The sequence below is a fragment of the Thunnus albacares genome, chromosome 8 (assembly GCF_914725855.1).
Source record: "Thunnus albacares chromosome 8, fThuAlb1.1, whole genome shotgun sequence".
NCBI classification, from domain to species: Eukaryota; Metazoa; Chordata; class Actinopteri; order Scombriformes; family Scombridae; genus Thunnus; species Thunnus albacares.
Window position 1 is genome coordinate 20,918,990 of NC_058113.1, and position 14,819 is coordinate 20,933,808.

A 14,819-nucleotide genomic window follows, 5' to 3' on the forward strand; every position below is an offset into this window, starting at 1 on the left:
TAAACTTTGTCATTTTTAATGACAGAACACTTAAGTCATTGTTTCCTTTTAGCCTTTCTTGTCAGTTGTATATGTTGTACATTTCACGGAAATACAATTCAAAATATTTTAATTAATCTAAAATGTCCCTGCTATGACAGTAAAATAATTATTTTTGCAGAAATACTATTTACTTTTACTCTCTATTTACATATATAAGTCATCCACCAGGATAATAAGGTAGTAAACATATAGGCTAGTGATGTCTATATGTATATTAACATCTAAAATCTACAAATTAACATTGCTTTGCTTTTATGTCTCCTCTTGAGGACTCGCTTGATCTTTGGGTTCAGTTGCTCCCAAACTGTCAGTGGGCAGAGGTCCTGGAGGTTTGTCGCTGAAAACCAGATAAAACAGTCAGCTGCTGTATTATTATTTCAACTCATATGAAAGACAAATTTTTGCCTGTTTTTTATGTCTTACCTCTCTCCATCTTTCTCTGTCTGTAAAGGAAGTTTAAAAAGAATATTAGCTCAAACCTTTTTTAATAAGCAGTTTTTCAGTCAAAAATCCTGCATATCATTGTGAGTTTTTACCTTTGGCTTCTGTGATGCGACGCCACCAATCTTCCTGGGCACTCCAAGAGTCTCAAAAGAGTGGCTCCGCACTCTGATGGCTCTCTAATAACAGAGGTGTCAGAAGAAAAAGCAGTTGAGTGAAAAAAACTAAAGTCAAGAATGGGAGAGTTTTTGAAATTTGAAAGTTGAGGGATAGCAACATTCACCTTAAAGTTTTCAATAAAACCTCCGCTCCCTTCAGACGCTCCCCGCACACCCTCAGTAGTCGGGAGAGCAGACAGTGATGGATCCTCTATCATGCATTTCGAACGGGTGGAGAGTTCAGCCCGCAAGCTCTCCAGGAGTGACGAACGAGTGCGGAGCTTCATTAGAGAGGAGGGACATGGCAGAGAGCAAAAATGAGAGACCGAGCTCGTCATTTGGATCTTCACTAGTGAGCATAAATAAATAGAGTTACAATCCAGATGTGCTGTTTTTCCATCTACCTCCAGTCTGCTGAATCGCTCGGCCTTATAGCAGGAAATCTCTGCGTTGATGAGCTTGGTCAGAAGGAATTCTCTCAGCAGGGAGCACTAAAGACAAGACAGAGGGAACCAAAACTTTGGAAGCATCTCAATAACTGATTTATAACGTGGATAAACAACATGTGGACTCAAATACATGGCTCACAGACTGATCAGGTGGAAGAAAAACAAGGTTTACTGATGATCAGAGCAAGATTTGTTCATAGACAGGCAGTCAGAGTAGGAAAATAAGTATGAAAGATGCATCAGCAGCTGAGCAAAAGTCAAAAAAGGCAGACAAGGGTCAAAAACTAAATCAGAGAGGTTGATAAGACAACAGTTGGACCACTACACATTAGACAATAAACCCTTTTCACAGGATTTCACAGACATTTTGACTTATTATAGGAAAAGCTCATTTGTTACTAAACAAAAGCTTCATTCTTTACTGTACACTGAAATGTAATACTGTGTGTAGTGTAATCAGGATTGTTATTGCTACAACATACCAACTGGAGTAAAATTATGTTACCATAGATTTGACTTGTCATAATAAAATTAACGATGGCTCTGGGGTAAGACCTGACAGTGTGACGACGTACACAATACCAGGACACTGACACTGAAGCAGCTAAATGAAATTCAGCCATAATTAAGTTTATCATTTACACCTCATTCCCACTGTGACATGTAAAAATGTCTAAAAGGCGTATTTGACAGTATGGGGGTTAAAGGGCAGGTACACGTAATATAATAATAAACTTTATTTGTATAGCACCTTTCATACAAAATGCAGCTCAAAGTGCTTCACATTAACCAATAAGAACCCATAATGACACAGGTGTCACCAACCCTTTTAATGTTCTGGAAAATTCCTTATACAGCTTTATCCTTGATTTTAACTCATGAAGTCCCTAAGTGACATCTACTGAACATCCTGGTGCAGTCATGTGACAATGTGTGAATCTGTGTACCAATGACATCACTTCCAAAATGGCAGTGTGCCTGGTCAGCAAATGTGTCAGAACTAGCTAATTTTAAAAAGCTTGTTTTTTGTTACTAAAGGTAGGTTTCAACCCATTTAACAATTCTGATGCTTTAATAAGATGTCCTGTATTACATTTAATCTGTTCTGACCACATTTCTTGAACAAATTGATATAAAACAAGTTAGGGAAATATCGTTATGACATATGTTACATTACAGATCTTTAAAAACTGAAGGTAGAATTTCAAAAAAAAAAATCAGAAATGTGTTCCTTGTGGTCCATTTGGTCCCCATAATTTTCCTTTAAGGAGAAATGGGTCCGGGTTCTTATGGGTTATAAAGATAAAAGAAAAAACAAATGATTGAGAACATTAAACAGAAATACATGCAAGATGAAAAATGAGAGATAGTGCATTACATTAAAAGAGAGGAAACACAGATAGAAATCTTAAGTAAAAAACATAATCATTCATGAAAAAGAGTAAAAATGCCTTAAAATGGAATAAAGTGTTTTAATATATGATATGGTGCAAAAGTCATAGAAAGGCTACATTAAAAGATATGTTTTTAAGTGTCATGTAAAGCTTTCTGCTTCTCTAACGTCTTTAGGTAAGGCGTTCCATAGTTTGAGAGCATAATTGAGGAAAGCTGCATCTCCAATTTTCTTTTGGGTGAGTTTATGGGTATCAAGCAAGCCTGCTGTAGAAGATCTAAGGGCTCATGAGGGAACATAAGGTAACAGGGAGTCTGTGATGTAGCTCGGCCCTGATTCATTGAGAGCTTTATAAACAAGTAAGAGGCCTTTGAAATCGATTCTGGAAGACACAGGGAGCCAGTACTCAGAGAGGTCAAGAGGGAAACTATGAACAGGTGTGCAGGTGCAACTGCTGGACAAGGAGGGAATGGTGGGAGCAGACTGAGACTGGAAAAGATACAGAATTGGCTGTTTCTATGACACTTCAACACTTGTTGAAGTTTTCAGATAAATGAAAGCAGCTGACTCAGCGGTATTGTTTCTTACGTCTGTGAAGATGGGAGGATCAGGGAGGACCGGACCAAAGGGAGGAACATCCTCTCTGGCTGTGACAGACACCTACGAAGAAGAGGAACTACTTTCACTCTCCAAATGTCAGAGGTGGAAGAAATACTGAGATCTTTTATTTGAGTAAAAGTTGCAAAACCACAATGAAAAAATACTTGATCACAAGTATAAGTCTTGCAGCAAAATGTCCTTAAAGCATCAAAAGTACTCATTATGCAAAATGTCTCCATTTAGTTATATTTATCATATATATTATTGCAATATTAAAACCGATTCATTGATGTGTTAATGTAAGCAGCATTTTAATGTTGTCAAAGGTAGAACTAATTTTAACAGCTTATACTGTTATTTCAATTCTATTTTATAATGAATTTATTAAGTGATCATAGGTTTTGTGTATAAAATAATCTGAATCTGGATCATCTGTAGTGGATTAAAAACTACAATATTTGCACAAAGTAGCATAAAATGGAAATATTCAATTGGAGTACAAGTACCTCAGAATTATCTTTAGCACTTGATTAAATGTACTTTGCTACTTTCTATCACTGTCTCTGCAGCATATGCAGTAACAATTCGGCTACCAGGGCACTCGGACCAGGACTGGTTTTCACAAACCTGGTACGCAGCTTCACCTGTGTCCTCCTCCCTCTGAATCCTCCGGACCACCAGGAAACAGTGCAGGAAGTGGGACTTGATAACATCAGATAGAAACGGCGTTTGGCCCTCCTGGTAGACCAAAGCTACGATGTCGTTACCAATGTGTCTTTTTCGTTGTAACTGCGTAGGATGATGAGGAGAAGGGCAAAAATAATGAGTGTCTCTTTGTGAACTTTTCCAAGAAACCAACAAGTCCAAAAAATGTCATCAGAAAAACTGTCTGGTGAATCATCACCACGAGACAGATTTAGAGTCGGACAGTAACTGACCTGCTGTGGGTCACCCTCTGTGAAAGGCAGTTTAGTTGCGACATGGAACATGATTTCTCTGTCGTGAAAGGAAGTGAAGACTGCTTCACTTCCTGTCTGGCCATGACACACATCCAGACCTCCTCTGAACCTGAGGAAAAGGGAGCGAGGATGAGAAATCATGTGATTTTATACATTATATGTGTCATTTCTACAGATAAATAACGTCAGCAAAGCGTAATTTACCCAGTAAAGCCTTGCAGCTGAATTGTCTCTCCCAAAATAGACAGGAACTCTTTAAACTCTTCGCTTTCCTCATTGTTACTGAGAATGTCCTCCTCAGTGAACTAGAGAAAGATGGATGGTGTCTGAGAGGGAGCGGTTATGATATGGTGCCATATTTCAGTCATTTTTTATAAATAAAAGACGTTATGAAATAAAGCCCCAGATCTTACCTGCCCGTCTTTTTGGTACAATATACCAAACTTGAAATTAGGAGACACTCTGTGCTCATCAAAAGCAGTTATTAGTTCTGGAGCCTGAGACAAGAGCGAGAGTGAGGGAGAGGGTTAGAGAGGATTTTTATGAAATAAGAGTATTTGTGTTTAGTTACTGGTAATTTGAGCATTACCTTGAGGTAGCTGACCACTTCAAACTTTGAAACAGTCACTTTGTCACAGAGCATCTAGAAAGAATATGATATTTTGTAGATTTTTTAAAATTAGTCATCAGTTAGTTGACTCAAGTAATGCACTGAGGTAAATTTTTGAGATACTTTACTTGAGTATTTCTGTTCTAAGTTGTTTTATACTTCTATTTCACCACATTTCAAGGGTAATAGTTAGTAGCTATGTTTTAAGATTAAGATTTTACTCACAGAACATATGATCACTTTATAAAACTTGATGCACTGTTACAGATTAAATTACCGAACAATATATAAAAAAGATTGTTCTCCACATCGACCAGCTATAACATTAGAGGATAGGTTAACATTTTTTCAAGTCTGTCTTAAAACAACAGTCAGGTGCCCAAATGAACACCGAAACAGGTTTTTCTCTCCATAATCATTCCTCCTGTTCACACCGACGATTAGAAGAATCCTTCATGATGCGCTTACAATGTAAGTGATGGAGGAGAAAATCCACAAGCCTCCCTCTGTGCAAAAATATATTTAAAAGTTTATCTGAAGCTAATATGAAGTTTCAGCCCTCCAACTTAGTCAAATCAGGAGGGTATCTTTGGAAGTTACTGTCTTTTTTGCACCAAATTCCCTCTTTTTGTTACAAACCTTGTTACTTTGAAAGATACCCTCTTGATTCAATGAACTTGGACAGTTGAAGCCTCATATTAGCTTTAGATAAACTTTTAAATATGTTTTTTCACAAAAACTGTGGATTTCGTCCCCCATCACTTACACTGAAAGTGCATTAGGAAGGGATCTTTTAACAGCCAGTATGAACAGGGGGAATGATTACAGCATGCAAAACCTGTTTCAGTGTTCATATGGGCACCTGACCTTGAAAAACTGTGTACCTGTCCTTTAAAATACTGCTTATATGTTAATTCATGAATAAAACATAATAATGTAATATATTCTTAAAAATGTAACACTCTTAAAGGGGAATTCTACACAAATACATTTACTTTCCACCACTGCCATCCAGTATTCGGAGAATAAATGGTTCAATACCTTTGCTAATTCAACTGCAGATGGGATGTTGGAGAAAAGAGACAAAGAGAAAACTCCATGCAGAGAGCACTCCTTCATTCTGTGAGACAAGAAACATGATATCTGTGTAATGTCTGTGATTTAATATTGCAAATTGAAAGTTATTATGTACAGAAATGATCAAAGACTAAATACAAGCTGCTCTGCTGAATGATTTTTGCTGTATTGTAGTTTGGGGACATAAAAAAAGCGATCATAGTTGGCTAACACTGACTAAAGATCTCAACCTTAGTATCACCCGTAGTTTATTCTCCTCTTCCTCCAAACACACAGAGAGAACCAGCGGCCCCAAAGACAGATCCACCGCTGTGAAAGAGTGATGGTACTGGGAGGAGAAAAAGAGGATAAAACAAAAAAAAAACAGTACAGGTAAGATAATATATTCCTTCAGATTTCACAATTGTTATTTCTTCTCTGAATAGAAGTGAGATAAAGCCTACTAACTCTTGAGTGGAAGAACTTGTGGTAGATTTTGGCATCACCATCTCTCTCCATGATGTCGTAGCTCTCTGGATCGAGGCCATGAGGGGAAGAAGAGGTGAGACTCACATCTACAAGCCTCTCCAGAGGAGGGTCTATCCAGTAGCCCCCGGACTTTGAGCGGAGGATGAGCGGCAGTTCTCCACCTATCGTTAAAAGCTGAGACTAAAATAGACACAAAGGAGCAGCACCTGATGATGGTGATGAGGGTCTGTCTGGTCCAGTGTGTTGGGAATGAGCTTTTATTGTTTGGGGAAACAAATATTATGGCGTTCACAGAAAGGTCAGTGTCAACACACATAGGATCATACCTGTATATAGAGGGGTTTTTTTTTAATATCAGACTAACCTTCAGAGGTAGAGGGAATTCACACCGCTGCTCATCGATCCTGCTGCCCTGATGGACAAGAGGAGCATCGATGATAAATAAACTTCTGCTCACACATCACTGGATACACACACTGCAGATCAATTGCACTGTAACTCACCTGCAGCTTTTCAATGATTTCAAACAGCTCCGTCTCCTGATATGATACAACAGACCACAACAGATGTCAGACAGAAACACAGACGGAGAGAAAGGGAAGGAGAAACATGGGGAGGAAGAGGAACATGACAAGCGCTTCAATCAGGAATGGAAACTGACCTCTCAGACACACACGGCAATGGAAAGACATTAGATATATGTAATTAACGTGCGTGGGAAAAGTGAACAGATAATGATATCACCCTCTGATTGCTGCTGGCAGAGAGGAAAGGCTTGTTCTCAGTGGCAGGAGAGTCCAGGATGTTCAGTATGTTGTCCTCTACAGATTCAGGTCTGCAGCAACAGGTTGATTTACACAAGAAGACAGCACAATATCATCCCCCCTAGTTCAGTTCTTACAATTTAGAATATTTAAATATCTAAAGTAATCTCAAAACAGCGGCAATATGATGGAAAATAAAGTCTAACCTTGTCTCATCCCCACATGTGAATCTGTCCACACTGTAAACAAGGAAGTGAGAACTACTCAGAGAAGAAAACAGATCAGGGCACACAGACAGGATTACTTATATCTAAAAGTGATGTTATTTATTCAGTATATCTAGCTCACCAAAATGAATTTTATTAAAGAATCATAGCTTTTAGGTCTCAGTCTGACACAAACTCTGTCTTTACTCACCTTCCATATGCCCCAAAAGTGAAACTTCTCTTTCTGGAGAAGGACGTGTCATTCCTCTTCTCTCTCTCCATGGTTTCAGTGTCACTGTGAATGTTTGTACATGCCAGTTCTCCACGGAGTCAATCAGGGCTGGCTAAGGTTGAATTAATTCACTCTGTCATTCTGTCACTCCTCCTCCTCTCTGCCCCCTGCCTCTCGCTCATTTAAGCTTCCCTTTCCTCCCTCTGTCCTGCTGTCAGCCAAACAGGCAGCATTAACCCACTCATGGTCACAGGTGTAGCAACTACCATGACCTATAAAACGGACACGGTCAGGCTGCTCCATGCCATCGACCCTCGGTGCTCGGACAAATACTTTGCTGCTGGTTTCTCAGACTGGCGGAGCTTGAAGATAGACTAGTAAATAAATAAAGAAATGGTGGGTGAGACATTTTCTCCCAGACCAGTTACCCTTTGAGTCAGTAAGGATCATCAATTATTGACAGCACACACAGTTAGGGTGAGGAGATAGACAGCAGGGGAGGAAGGAGTAGGCCAGAGGATAGGTGTAGAGAGAGAGAGAAGAAAGAAAGAGAGAAAGGGAGAGATTGAAAGAAAGAGATGAACAGAGAAAGAGAGGAGGTGACATTCAAATTGTGTCTCACGTGATGCAAATTTTGATATTTCTATTAACTGTGTATCTTTATTATATAGTTGGTGAAAGATGTATTCAGGGCCTTTATTGATCAAACTGCTAAAAGTGAAATTTACAAAAGTTTAGGAGAGTACCAGGTGTCTATCAAGTTGATTAAGAGTAGATTGTTTATGGCTGCAATGCAGGGACAAAGGCGAGCACTTTCTGTGTGACTGTTTAATATATCTTTGATTATGATGAACAATAGATCTGAAGCAATAGTTATATTTCAGGGTTGGGTAGTTTTATAGCTCGCAAGCTGTTGCCAAACACACTTTTGATCAAATATTAGTCCACACATTAAGCTGACATTGATTTTGTTTGCAATCCTCCTACATCTGTATGATATTTATACTGAAATTTCCCTTTTTAGACTTTTTTTTTTTTTTTTAACTTTCTCTGATGTACCTCATCTCCCACCCTGCCCAAGTTTGCTTTTCTTTTTGTTTCAGTTTCCTATAATTGTGTCCCTATTTATATGGTTGGAGACTATTTGTATTGTTAATTCAACATTTTAATTGCTTCTGGAGATACTGAAGATTTTACACAAATAAATTACATTTTTTCCAACAGAAATCATCTTTGTTTTGTTATGGGTTTTTTTGCAGAATAACGTCAGAGAAAACGCTGTACACTGTAGATGTACACTGAGGATGTTTTTTTAAAGAATGAACAGCGAGCAGAATGTCTCTTGTCATTGTTAAACTATTATTTATTATTTTATTGGATCATTATTACTGATGCAGTAATGTTTACACGTTGTAGCTGGTTGAGGTGGAGATATTTTTAACTACTTTATATATAGTTGGGTAGTTATGTCTACAGTGCATCATAAATTATAAAACGATCTGAAATTTTTTTAGGTAATGTCATATAATTTTCTGCAAAGTAATTATATGTTGTGTGATAAAAGTACAATATTTCTCTCTGGAATGTCGTGGAGAAGTCGAAAAGAGGAATGGAAATCTTTATGTTAAACCCCCTCTTTTTTCACCCAATAACAGTTCATCCTCTTCTTGTTAAAAGGCCCACTATTAGATAACTGTTTGTGTCCGTCTTCAAAGCGCCTCTTATCAATTGGCTGCTTATTTACAGAAAACAGATTCAAATTCAAAATTCCCTTGAATCAACTATTTACACAGTAGTTTTACAGTACGACTGACCCGCCTATAACGAGCCAGGTGATTGGCTCCTCGATACGCCACTCTTATTTCTCGCGCTCTCATTGGTCAAAATCCAAAACAAGGACCTCCGTAGCCCCGCCTCTGCTCATTGCAGCGCGGAAGTTGGTTTTCGGAGTGCGGACGGGATGTTGTGGATTACTGTAAAATAGTGTGAAACACGTCGACAGTTCTCCGTATTTTTCCTGGAAGATTTGGTATTCTGAACGGTAACAAGTACGTTTGGAAGGAATAGCATTTCGCTTACTTTAATGCAAGGAAAAGGGGGCATTTCGAAGTTCGCTAGCTAGCTAGTTAGCTTTAGTAATTAGCCACCAACGTTTAACTGTCAGTATAACTTTACAGTCTCCTGCATCGTAGTATTATGTTTATAATAACATATAGCTGTTGATTTTGATTTGCTTCGCAGCCTTATCAGTTGGTTATTGCTGGTTAAGACTTTGCACCTGCATTGTTCAGCTAGCATTGTTGTTGCTTCTGTTTTTAAAGGCATGAGAAATCGTTTGACATTACATTAGTTGTGGCGTTATGCATGTTTAAAACGCTAAACGAAGTTTCAACCGGTAGGTGTAACTATTGAGAGACATTTCCCATTGAGGAAGCTCACCAAAAGTAAGGGTGTAACGATGCTGGGTGGTTTCAGTCTGCACATGGCTCGCTGCACATAATGTTAGAAAGACACTGAAGCTGTTGACATTGTTCCTGTGACCTTGACACTGTGGTTTAGCCTCCGTTGCCGTGATCTTGAAGTCTATGTGTTCTTGTATCTGTCCTGTACCCAGCAGCCTGTTGAGGTAAAATGTTGGAGTGTGGCATGCTGAAGCGGGACAGACAGGCTCTGCGGAGACACTCTGCTACTCTCTGCAGAGAGATGGTGGTGGACGAGCTGCTCATTCAGTCTCTACAAGCGGACAACATCCTCACTGAGAGCATGGCAGAGAACATTATGGTATGTTTACACTGATACATGAAGGCAAAAATCAGAAAAAAATATATTTTTTTCTGATTTTTGATCCAGCACCTGTGAAAGGTTTTTTTTTAGATGTGCATACTCTACACTCTCTTTGTCTTCAACACTGATACATGACTCATGATAAATCACTCATCTGTTGAACTGCTTAGCTTTCATTTCCCCACAAAGGACATAACCTGTGATGGGGCGTCACAAATAGACATTGCTTCATTTTTTGTCCAAGAAGAGAACAGATGTGTTTCTCCCTGGCTGATATTACTGATCACTACTTGAAATGCCATCTTCATTCAACAAGTGGCTGGCTGATGAAATGTTCAAGGACAGGCTCACAATTTTTCATGTCTGTCTTAAAACAATAGTCAGGAAACCAAATGAACATTGAAATAGGTTTTTCTTGCTACATTAATTCTTCCTGTTCATGCTGACCATTAGAAGATCCCTTCATGATGCACTTATAAAGTAAGTGATGAGGGACAAAATCCGCAAGCCTCCTTCTGTGCAAAAATGTATTTAAAAGTTTATCTGAAGCTAATATGAAGCTTCAGTCATCCAAAAGAGACAAATCAAGTAGTAATCTTTCAACGTTACAGTCTTTTTAGTGCCAAAGTCCCACTCTTTGTTACTATACTTCCTCCGCAGCTTAACAGGGAAACACAATGAGGGAATATGATGCTAAAGACTGTAAATGTGGCAGATATCCACTTGGTATTACTAACTCAGACTGCTGAAGCTTCATATAAGCTTCAGATATACTTTCAAATGCATTTTTGCTCAAAATGACTGTGTAGACACACCGCGGATTTTGGTCCCCATCACTTACATTGAAAGTGCATTTTAAGGGGATCTTTTAATAGCCAGTATGAACAGGAGGAATGATTACAGCGAGGAAAACCTTTCAGTGTTCATATGCCTAGACAAATCTCAGTGAGCTGCTAAAAGTCAACAATGGACAATGCTTGATTAAAAAAATCTAATTAGGTTGAATTTATTTGAAATCAACATTGGAAATCAAATTATCTTTCTTGTTTCTGATCAACTCTATTCTAGGTTGAGCAAACATCTCACAAACGAAGCTGGCGTTTGCTACAACTTCTACCAAAGCGAGGTCCCAAAGCCTTCAACAGCTTTTGCTCAGCTCTGAGAGACACTGAGCAGCAACATCTGTGTGAACTATTCACACAGTCACCAGAGAAAGATGGCACAGAGACACATCTAGAGGTGAGTGTGCACTTAATCAAACATCACCACACACACAGCACAAATCTACAGTATACAGAGCAGACTATTACCAGACTTAGTGCAGTCCTTGGGCTGTTTTTCGCTCACAGAGTACTCAGCCTGAAGAAGAGCCAGAGGGACAGGCAGGGCGACTGGTCATGCAGACACCAGCAAAGAAGAGAGAGGTGAGCAGAGTGCGTATAAAATCTCTCAACCTGGATAACTATTGGTATACTCATTGTTCACATGTTCACAAGAGAACTAAAGCTATTGTCAGGAAAAGTTTGTGTCATCAAGTTTGTGTATTTTAAGGAGGTTTAATCAGCTCAGTTACACATGCTCACAGTTTGAAGAAAAGGTTACACTCTACTAACAGATGTTCTAGTAACATGATCTTCTGCAGTCATCCTCAGTAAACAGAGAGGAAAAGAGTGAGGTGAGCAGCACCTCATCATGCCCAGTCCAAGCCTCAGATGGCTGCCTGCGCTCAGAGTCATCACTCACAGGTTCGGCCCCAGTCAGACAGGAAGACAGGAACAAAGAGAGACTGAGGAAGAAGAAGAGAGTAAGAGTTAGCTGGACACATGTGAGAATCACAAACCACATCCCTCGTATGTTAGACAGTCAGATGGCTTGCTGAAGTAGTCAGACAGCTGGCAGGAGATTCCCCAATAGTTAAGTTATGATTGCAGTAGTCATTTTCCCACAATAAATAACATCTGCTGCTGCCACAGCAAAGACTAAAATCTTGAGTAGCTAATGAATTGACATTAATGCATTATTTTGAATTTCAGAGGCATGCAGACTCTTCTCTTCCACTTTCAACCCAGGAGGAAATTGCAGCCAAAAGAGCAAGGACACATGGTGAGTTGTATTGGACTGTGGCCTGCATTCACAATGAAATACAGTAGGTTTCTCTGTGTCAGATGTTGTCAATATTTTTCTGTTTCCTTGGAGACACGGGGTGGTGTCTGGAGAAAAGGGTTTATCTATTGTCCCATTTTAAGAGATAGATAATTGAATATACTTAAACACAAAACATTATATAGCCAGCAGCAGCTCAGAGGAGTTTATAGTCAGTGTGAAATGTTTTATTATATAATCTTATCACAGATAGAGGTGTGTGAGTGTGTTGTCTCTAGCAGCTGGCTACTGTCTGTACATGCAGGCGCCACACCTCAAGAGTGAATCATCCACAGACTCGTAGTACAAAGTTTGTTGTCACACAACTGCAGGCGGGATACAGAATGATTTGAAAACTTTGCATCATCAGTTTGTAACAAGCAGAGTTAAATGTCTTGATGTGACGTGTGTTTGTTTGTGTGTGCTTCAGAGTCCATGGAGTTCAGTCTGGATGCAGATAGTCCCATCAACACTCCTGTGCTCCCGTGCACTCATGACTTCTACCTCTCTCACTACCAGCAGGTAAAATACCCCTAATATGTTTGCAGCAACATACTGTGGCCTCTCCAGAAATGAATATCAGTGTCACACCACTTGTTGAGATGAGTACATATACCACACTAAATGCATAAAATAAATGATAATAAGTTATACAAGCAAGTCTTCAATCAATTTAGTCATCAAGTTATGTTGATCTCTGACTCATTCTTGTCATTTCTTTCTGACTTTCTGCACTCCAGTCCTACAGAATGAATTCACCTCGACGTGGCTTTGCCTTGATAATCAGTAATGTGACATTTGACCCTTGTGCTGCGCCTGACCTTGACCCTAGAAAGGGAGGTGAGGTGGATGACGAAGTCCTGAGGAAGGTCTTTACAGAGCTGGACTACCTGGTTACAGTCCACAGAGACCTCACTGCTCAGGTAACACACAGACACAGGCTGAATATGAATACAGAGGATTTTATTTGAAAAGTGAAGCCAATGCTGTACAGCAATGCACTCGATGACTTGCTGAAGAAAAGGTGCCCACGTGTAAGATTTGTTTGGCAAGTCTGTTAAGCTGTTTTCCCCATTTGCTCACAGAGTGCTGTTGGAGGAAATTGTTGGTGTTATCACAAAGCAAACACACTTTTACATTTTAGTCATTCAGCTGATTATGAGCAAGTAAGCATGTGTGCTATCAGTGTTTTGCTCAAAGACTCTCTCCCACACAGCGTTGGCTCTTACTATTACTTACAAGTTCTGCATTAAAAAAAACAACTTGCAAAGAAAACTTTTAGGAACCTTGGACTTTTATGTGAACTAGTCTTCTCATTCTTCATTGTTTCATAGGGCATAAGAACATGCATTGAGAACTTTTGCCGGCGGCCGGAGCACCGGAACGTGGACAGCTGTGTGGTGTGTCTGCTCTCCCACGGAGTGGAAGGAGCTATATATGGCACAGACGGACAGCTGCTGCAGGTGTGTTTGTTTGATGGTTTTCTGTGTTCATTCAAGAGTAAAAATGCAACTCCTTTTTCCAGACATTTAACATGCAACTGTTTGTCACTTGGTCAATTTCAGCTGGACTGGGTGTTTGAGGCCTTTGACAATGCGCACTGTCCACTGCTACAGAACAAACCCAAGATGTTTTTCATCCAGGCCTGCAGAGGAGGTAAAACTGTGTTTGATTGAAGAGGCAATCCTGGAACAGAACCATGAGGGATTATGATGCACTGAGTGTGTTTTTGAGGCTGCACAAATATCTGAGTGTAGTGAAAGGCTCATGACATGTGTTCGACCACCACTGTTAAATCTCTTGGGTATCTGTAACATCCTGAAATCACCTAAGAGCAAGAGAACAGACAGATGCCAGCCTGTCCCTCTACATGTCCAGATGTTGTGTGCTGTCACCTTCCTGACCACTGGGACAGGTAACCCAGGTGGCAGTTTCACAGCTATCCATCAGTCACATATTTCCAAATGTTGTGGACGGTATCACAACATGACACATTTCCAATATCCTGCACTAGGTTTGAACTAAAAGAAACACAATAATATTTCATAAACATGTAATGAATCTTTCACTTAACCAGGCTCAGAGCTGATTAGTCTGTCTCTGTGGTAGAGGTTATAGTCTGACAACATGGCTGATGACGCCCCTGACAAATCCTCAGACCCCTCAGGAGCAATCCTAATTACTGTCACACGCTCCCTCGCTCCACCACAGAGACTACCACAGGTGTGCTGCTGAAAAGTCATTAGATGTGATCGGCCACTGCCTCTGCAAGTAGCTTCAGTCAAAACCAATCATCATTTCATTCCAGTATTCAAGGTTCTATTGGTTATGAAAGTCAGGGTTTGACTTTTTGAGACCTTTTGATTTTTTATTTTTTTTTGCCATGCACAAGTTTTTAAGGCAATATTTTGTTGCTGGATTACCTGCTAAATTAAGGGAATAATGTTAGCTGCCCTTTCAGAGATGATAATAGCCCAGCTGAACAGATAACCCT

At 39.6% G+C, this 14,819-nt stretch overlaps 2 protein-coding genes and 1 long non-coding RNA gene across 14 annotated transcripts in view; 1 reads left to right on the forward strand and 2 right to left on the reverse strand.

Annotated features, from left to right (window-relative positions):
- Positions 1-10,007, reverse strand: rap1gapl (RAP1 GTPase activating protein-like). 2 transcript variants are annotated; one of them, XM_044360130.1, is made up of 20 exons: positions 9,839-10,007; positions 7,379-7,773; positions 7,168-7,200; positions 6,942-7,032; positions 6,701-6,736; positions 6,562-6,609; positions 6,177-6,377; positions 5,960-6,057; positions 5,694-5,772; positions 4,632-4,685; positions 4,456-4,539; positions 4,247-4,347; positions 4,022-4,151; positions 3,711-3,872; positions 3,072-3,143; positions 1,046-1,132; positions 767-922; positions 579-662; positions 466-485; positions 1-379 (listed from the first exon to the last, which is right to left on the reverse strand). In XM_044360130.1, the coding sequence occupies exons 2-20, from the start codon at positions 7,447-7,449 to the stop codon at positions 295-297; spliced, it is 1,692 nt and encodes a 563-aa protein (XP_044216065.1). In that variant the 5' UTR covers positions 7,450-7,773; positions 9,839-10,007; the 3' UTR covers positions 1-294. The 2 variants fall into 2 exon arrangements, with proteins under 2 accessions (XP_044216065.1, XP_044216067.1); XM_044360132.1 differs by lacking the exon at positions 9,839-10,007 and having other exon boundaries at positions 7,379-8,433.
- The window catches only part of casp2 (caspase 2, apoptosis-related cysteine peptidase), a 7,927-nt gene continuing 2,401 nt past the window's right edge, over positions 9,294-14,819 (forward strand). For 2 of the 10 annotated variants that reach the window (XM_044360138.1, XM_044360141.1), the window contains exons 1-10: positions 9,295-9,447; positions 10,014-10,180; positions 11,252-11,422; positions 11,533-11,616; positions 11,826-12,008; positions 12,217-12,286; positions 12,756-12,847; positions 13,066-13,248; positions 13,660-13,788; positions 13,891-13,981. In XM_044360138.1, coding sequence (XP_044216073.1) covers positions 10,031-10,180; positions 11,252-11,422; positions 11,533-11,616; positions 11,826-12,008; positions 12,217-12,286; positions 12,756-12,847; positions 13,066-13,248; positions 13,660-13,788; positions 13,891-13,981 — 1,153 coding nt within the window. In that variant the 5' untranslated portion in view covers positions 9,295-9,447; positions 10,014-10,030. Of the gene's footprint in view, positions 9,448-10,013; positions 10,181-11,251; positions 11,423-11,532; positions 11,617-11,825; positions 12,009-12,216; positions 12,287-12,755; positions 12,848-13,065; positions 13,249-13,659; positions 13,789-13,890; positions 13,982-14,819 lie in introns of all 10 variants that reach the window. The other 8 variants (XM_044360139.1, XM_044360142.1, XM_044360140.1 and 5 more) reach the window with 8 other exon arrangements.
- The window catches only part of LOC122988089, a 25,397-nt gene continuing 22,463 nt past the window's right edge, over positions 11,886-14,819 (reverse strand). For both annotated transcript variants that reach the window (XR_006404701.1, XR_006404700.1), the window contains exon 4: positions 11,886-11,969. This is a non-coding gene — a long non-coding RNA (uncharacterized LOC122988089). The remainder of the gene's footprint in view (positions 11,970-14,819) is intronic.

What these genes read in the sequence shown, in the direction of transcription:
- rap1gapl (XM_044360130.1), bottom strand. Translation starts at nt 7,449, where the DNA reads ATGGAGAGAGAGAAGAGGAATGACACGTCCTTCTCCAGAAAGAGAAGT. An exon ending in CTGCCAGCAGCAATCAGAGG is followed by an intron (nt 6,737 to 6,941) that starts GTGATATCATTA and finishes GTATCATATCAG; the next exon opens with GAGACGGAGCTGTTTGAAAT. An exon ending in CAGGTGAAGCTGCGTACCAG is followed by an intron (nt 3,144 to 3,710) that starts GTTTGTGAAAAC and finishes TCTTCTTCGTAG; the next exon opens with GTGTCTGTCACAGCCAGAGA.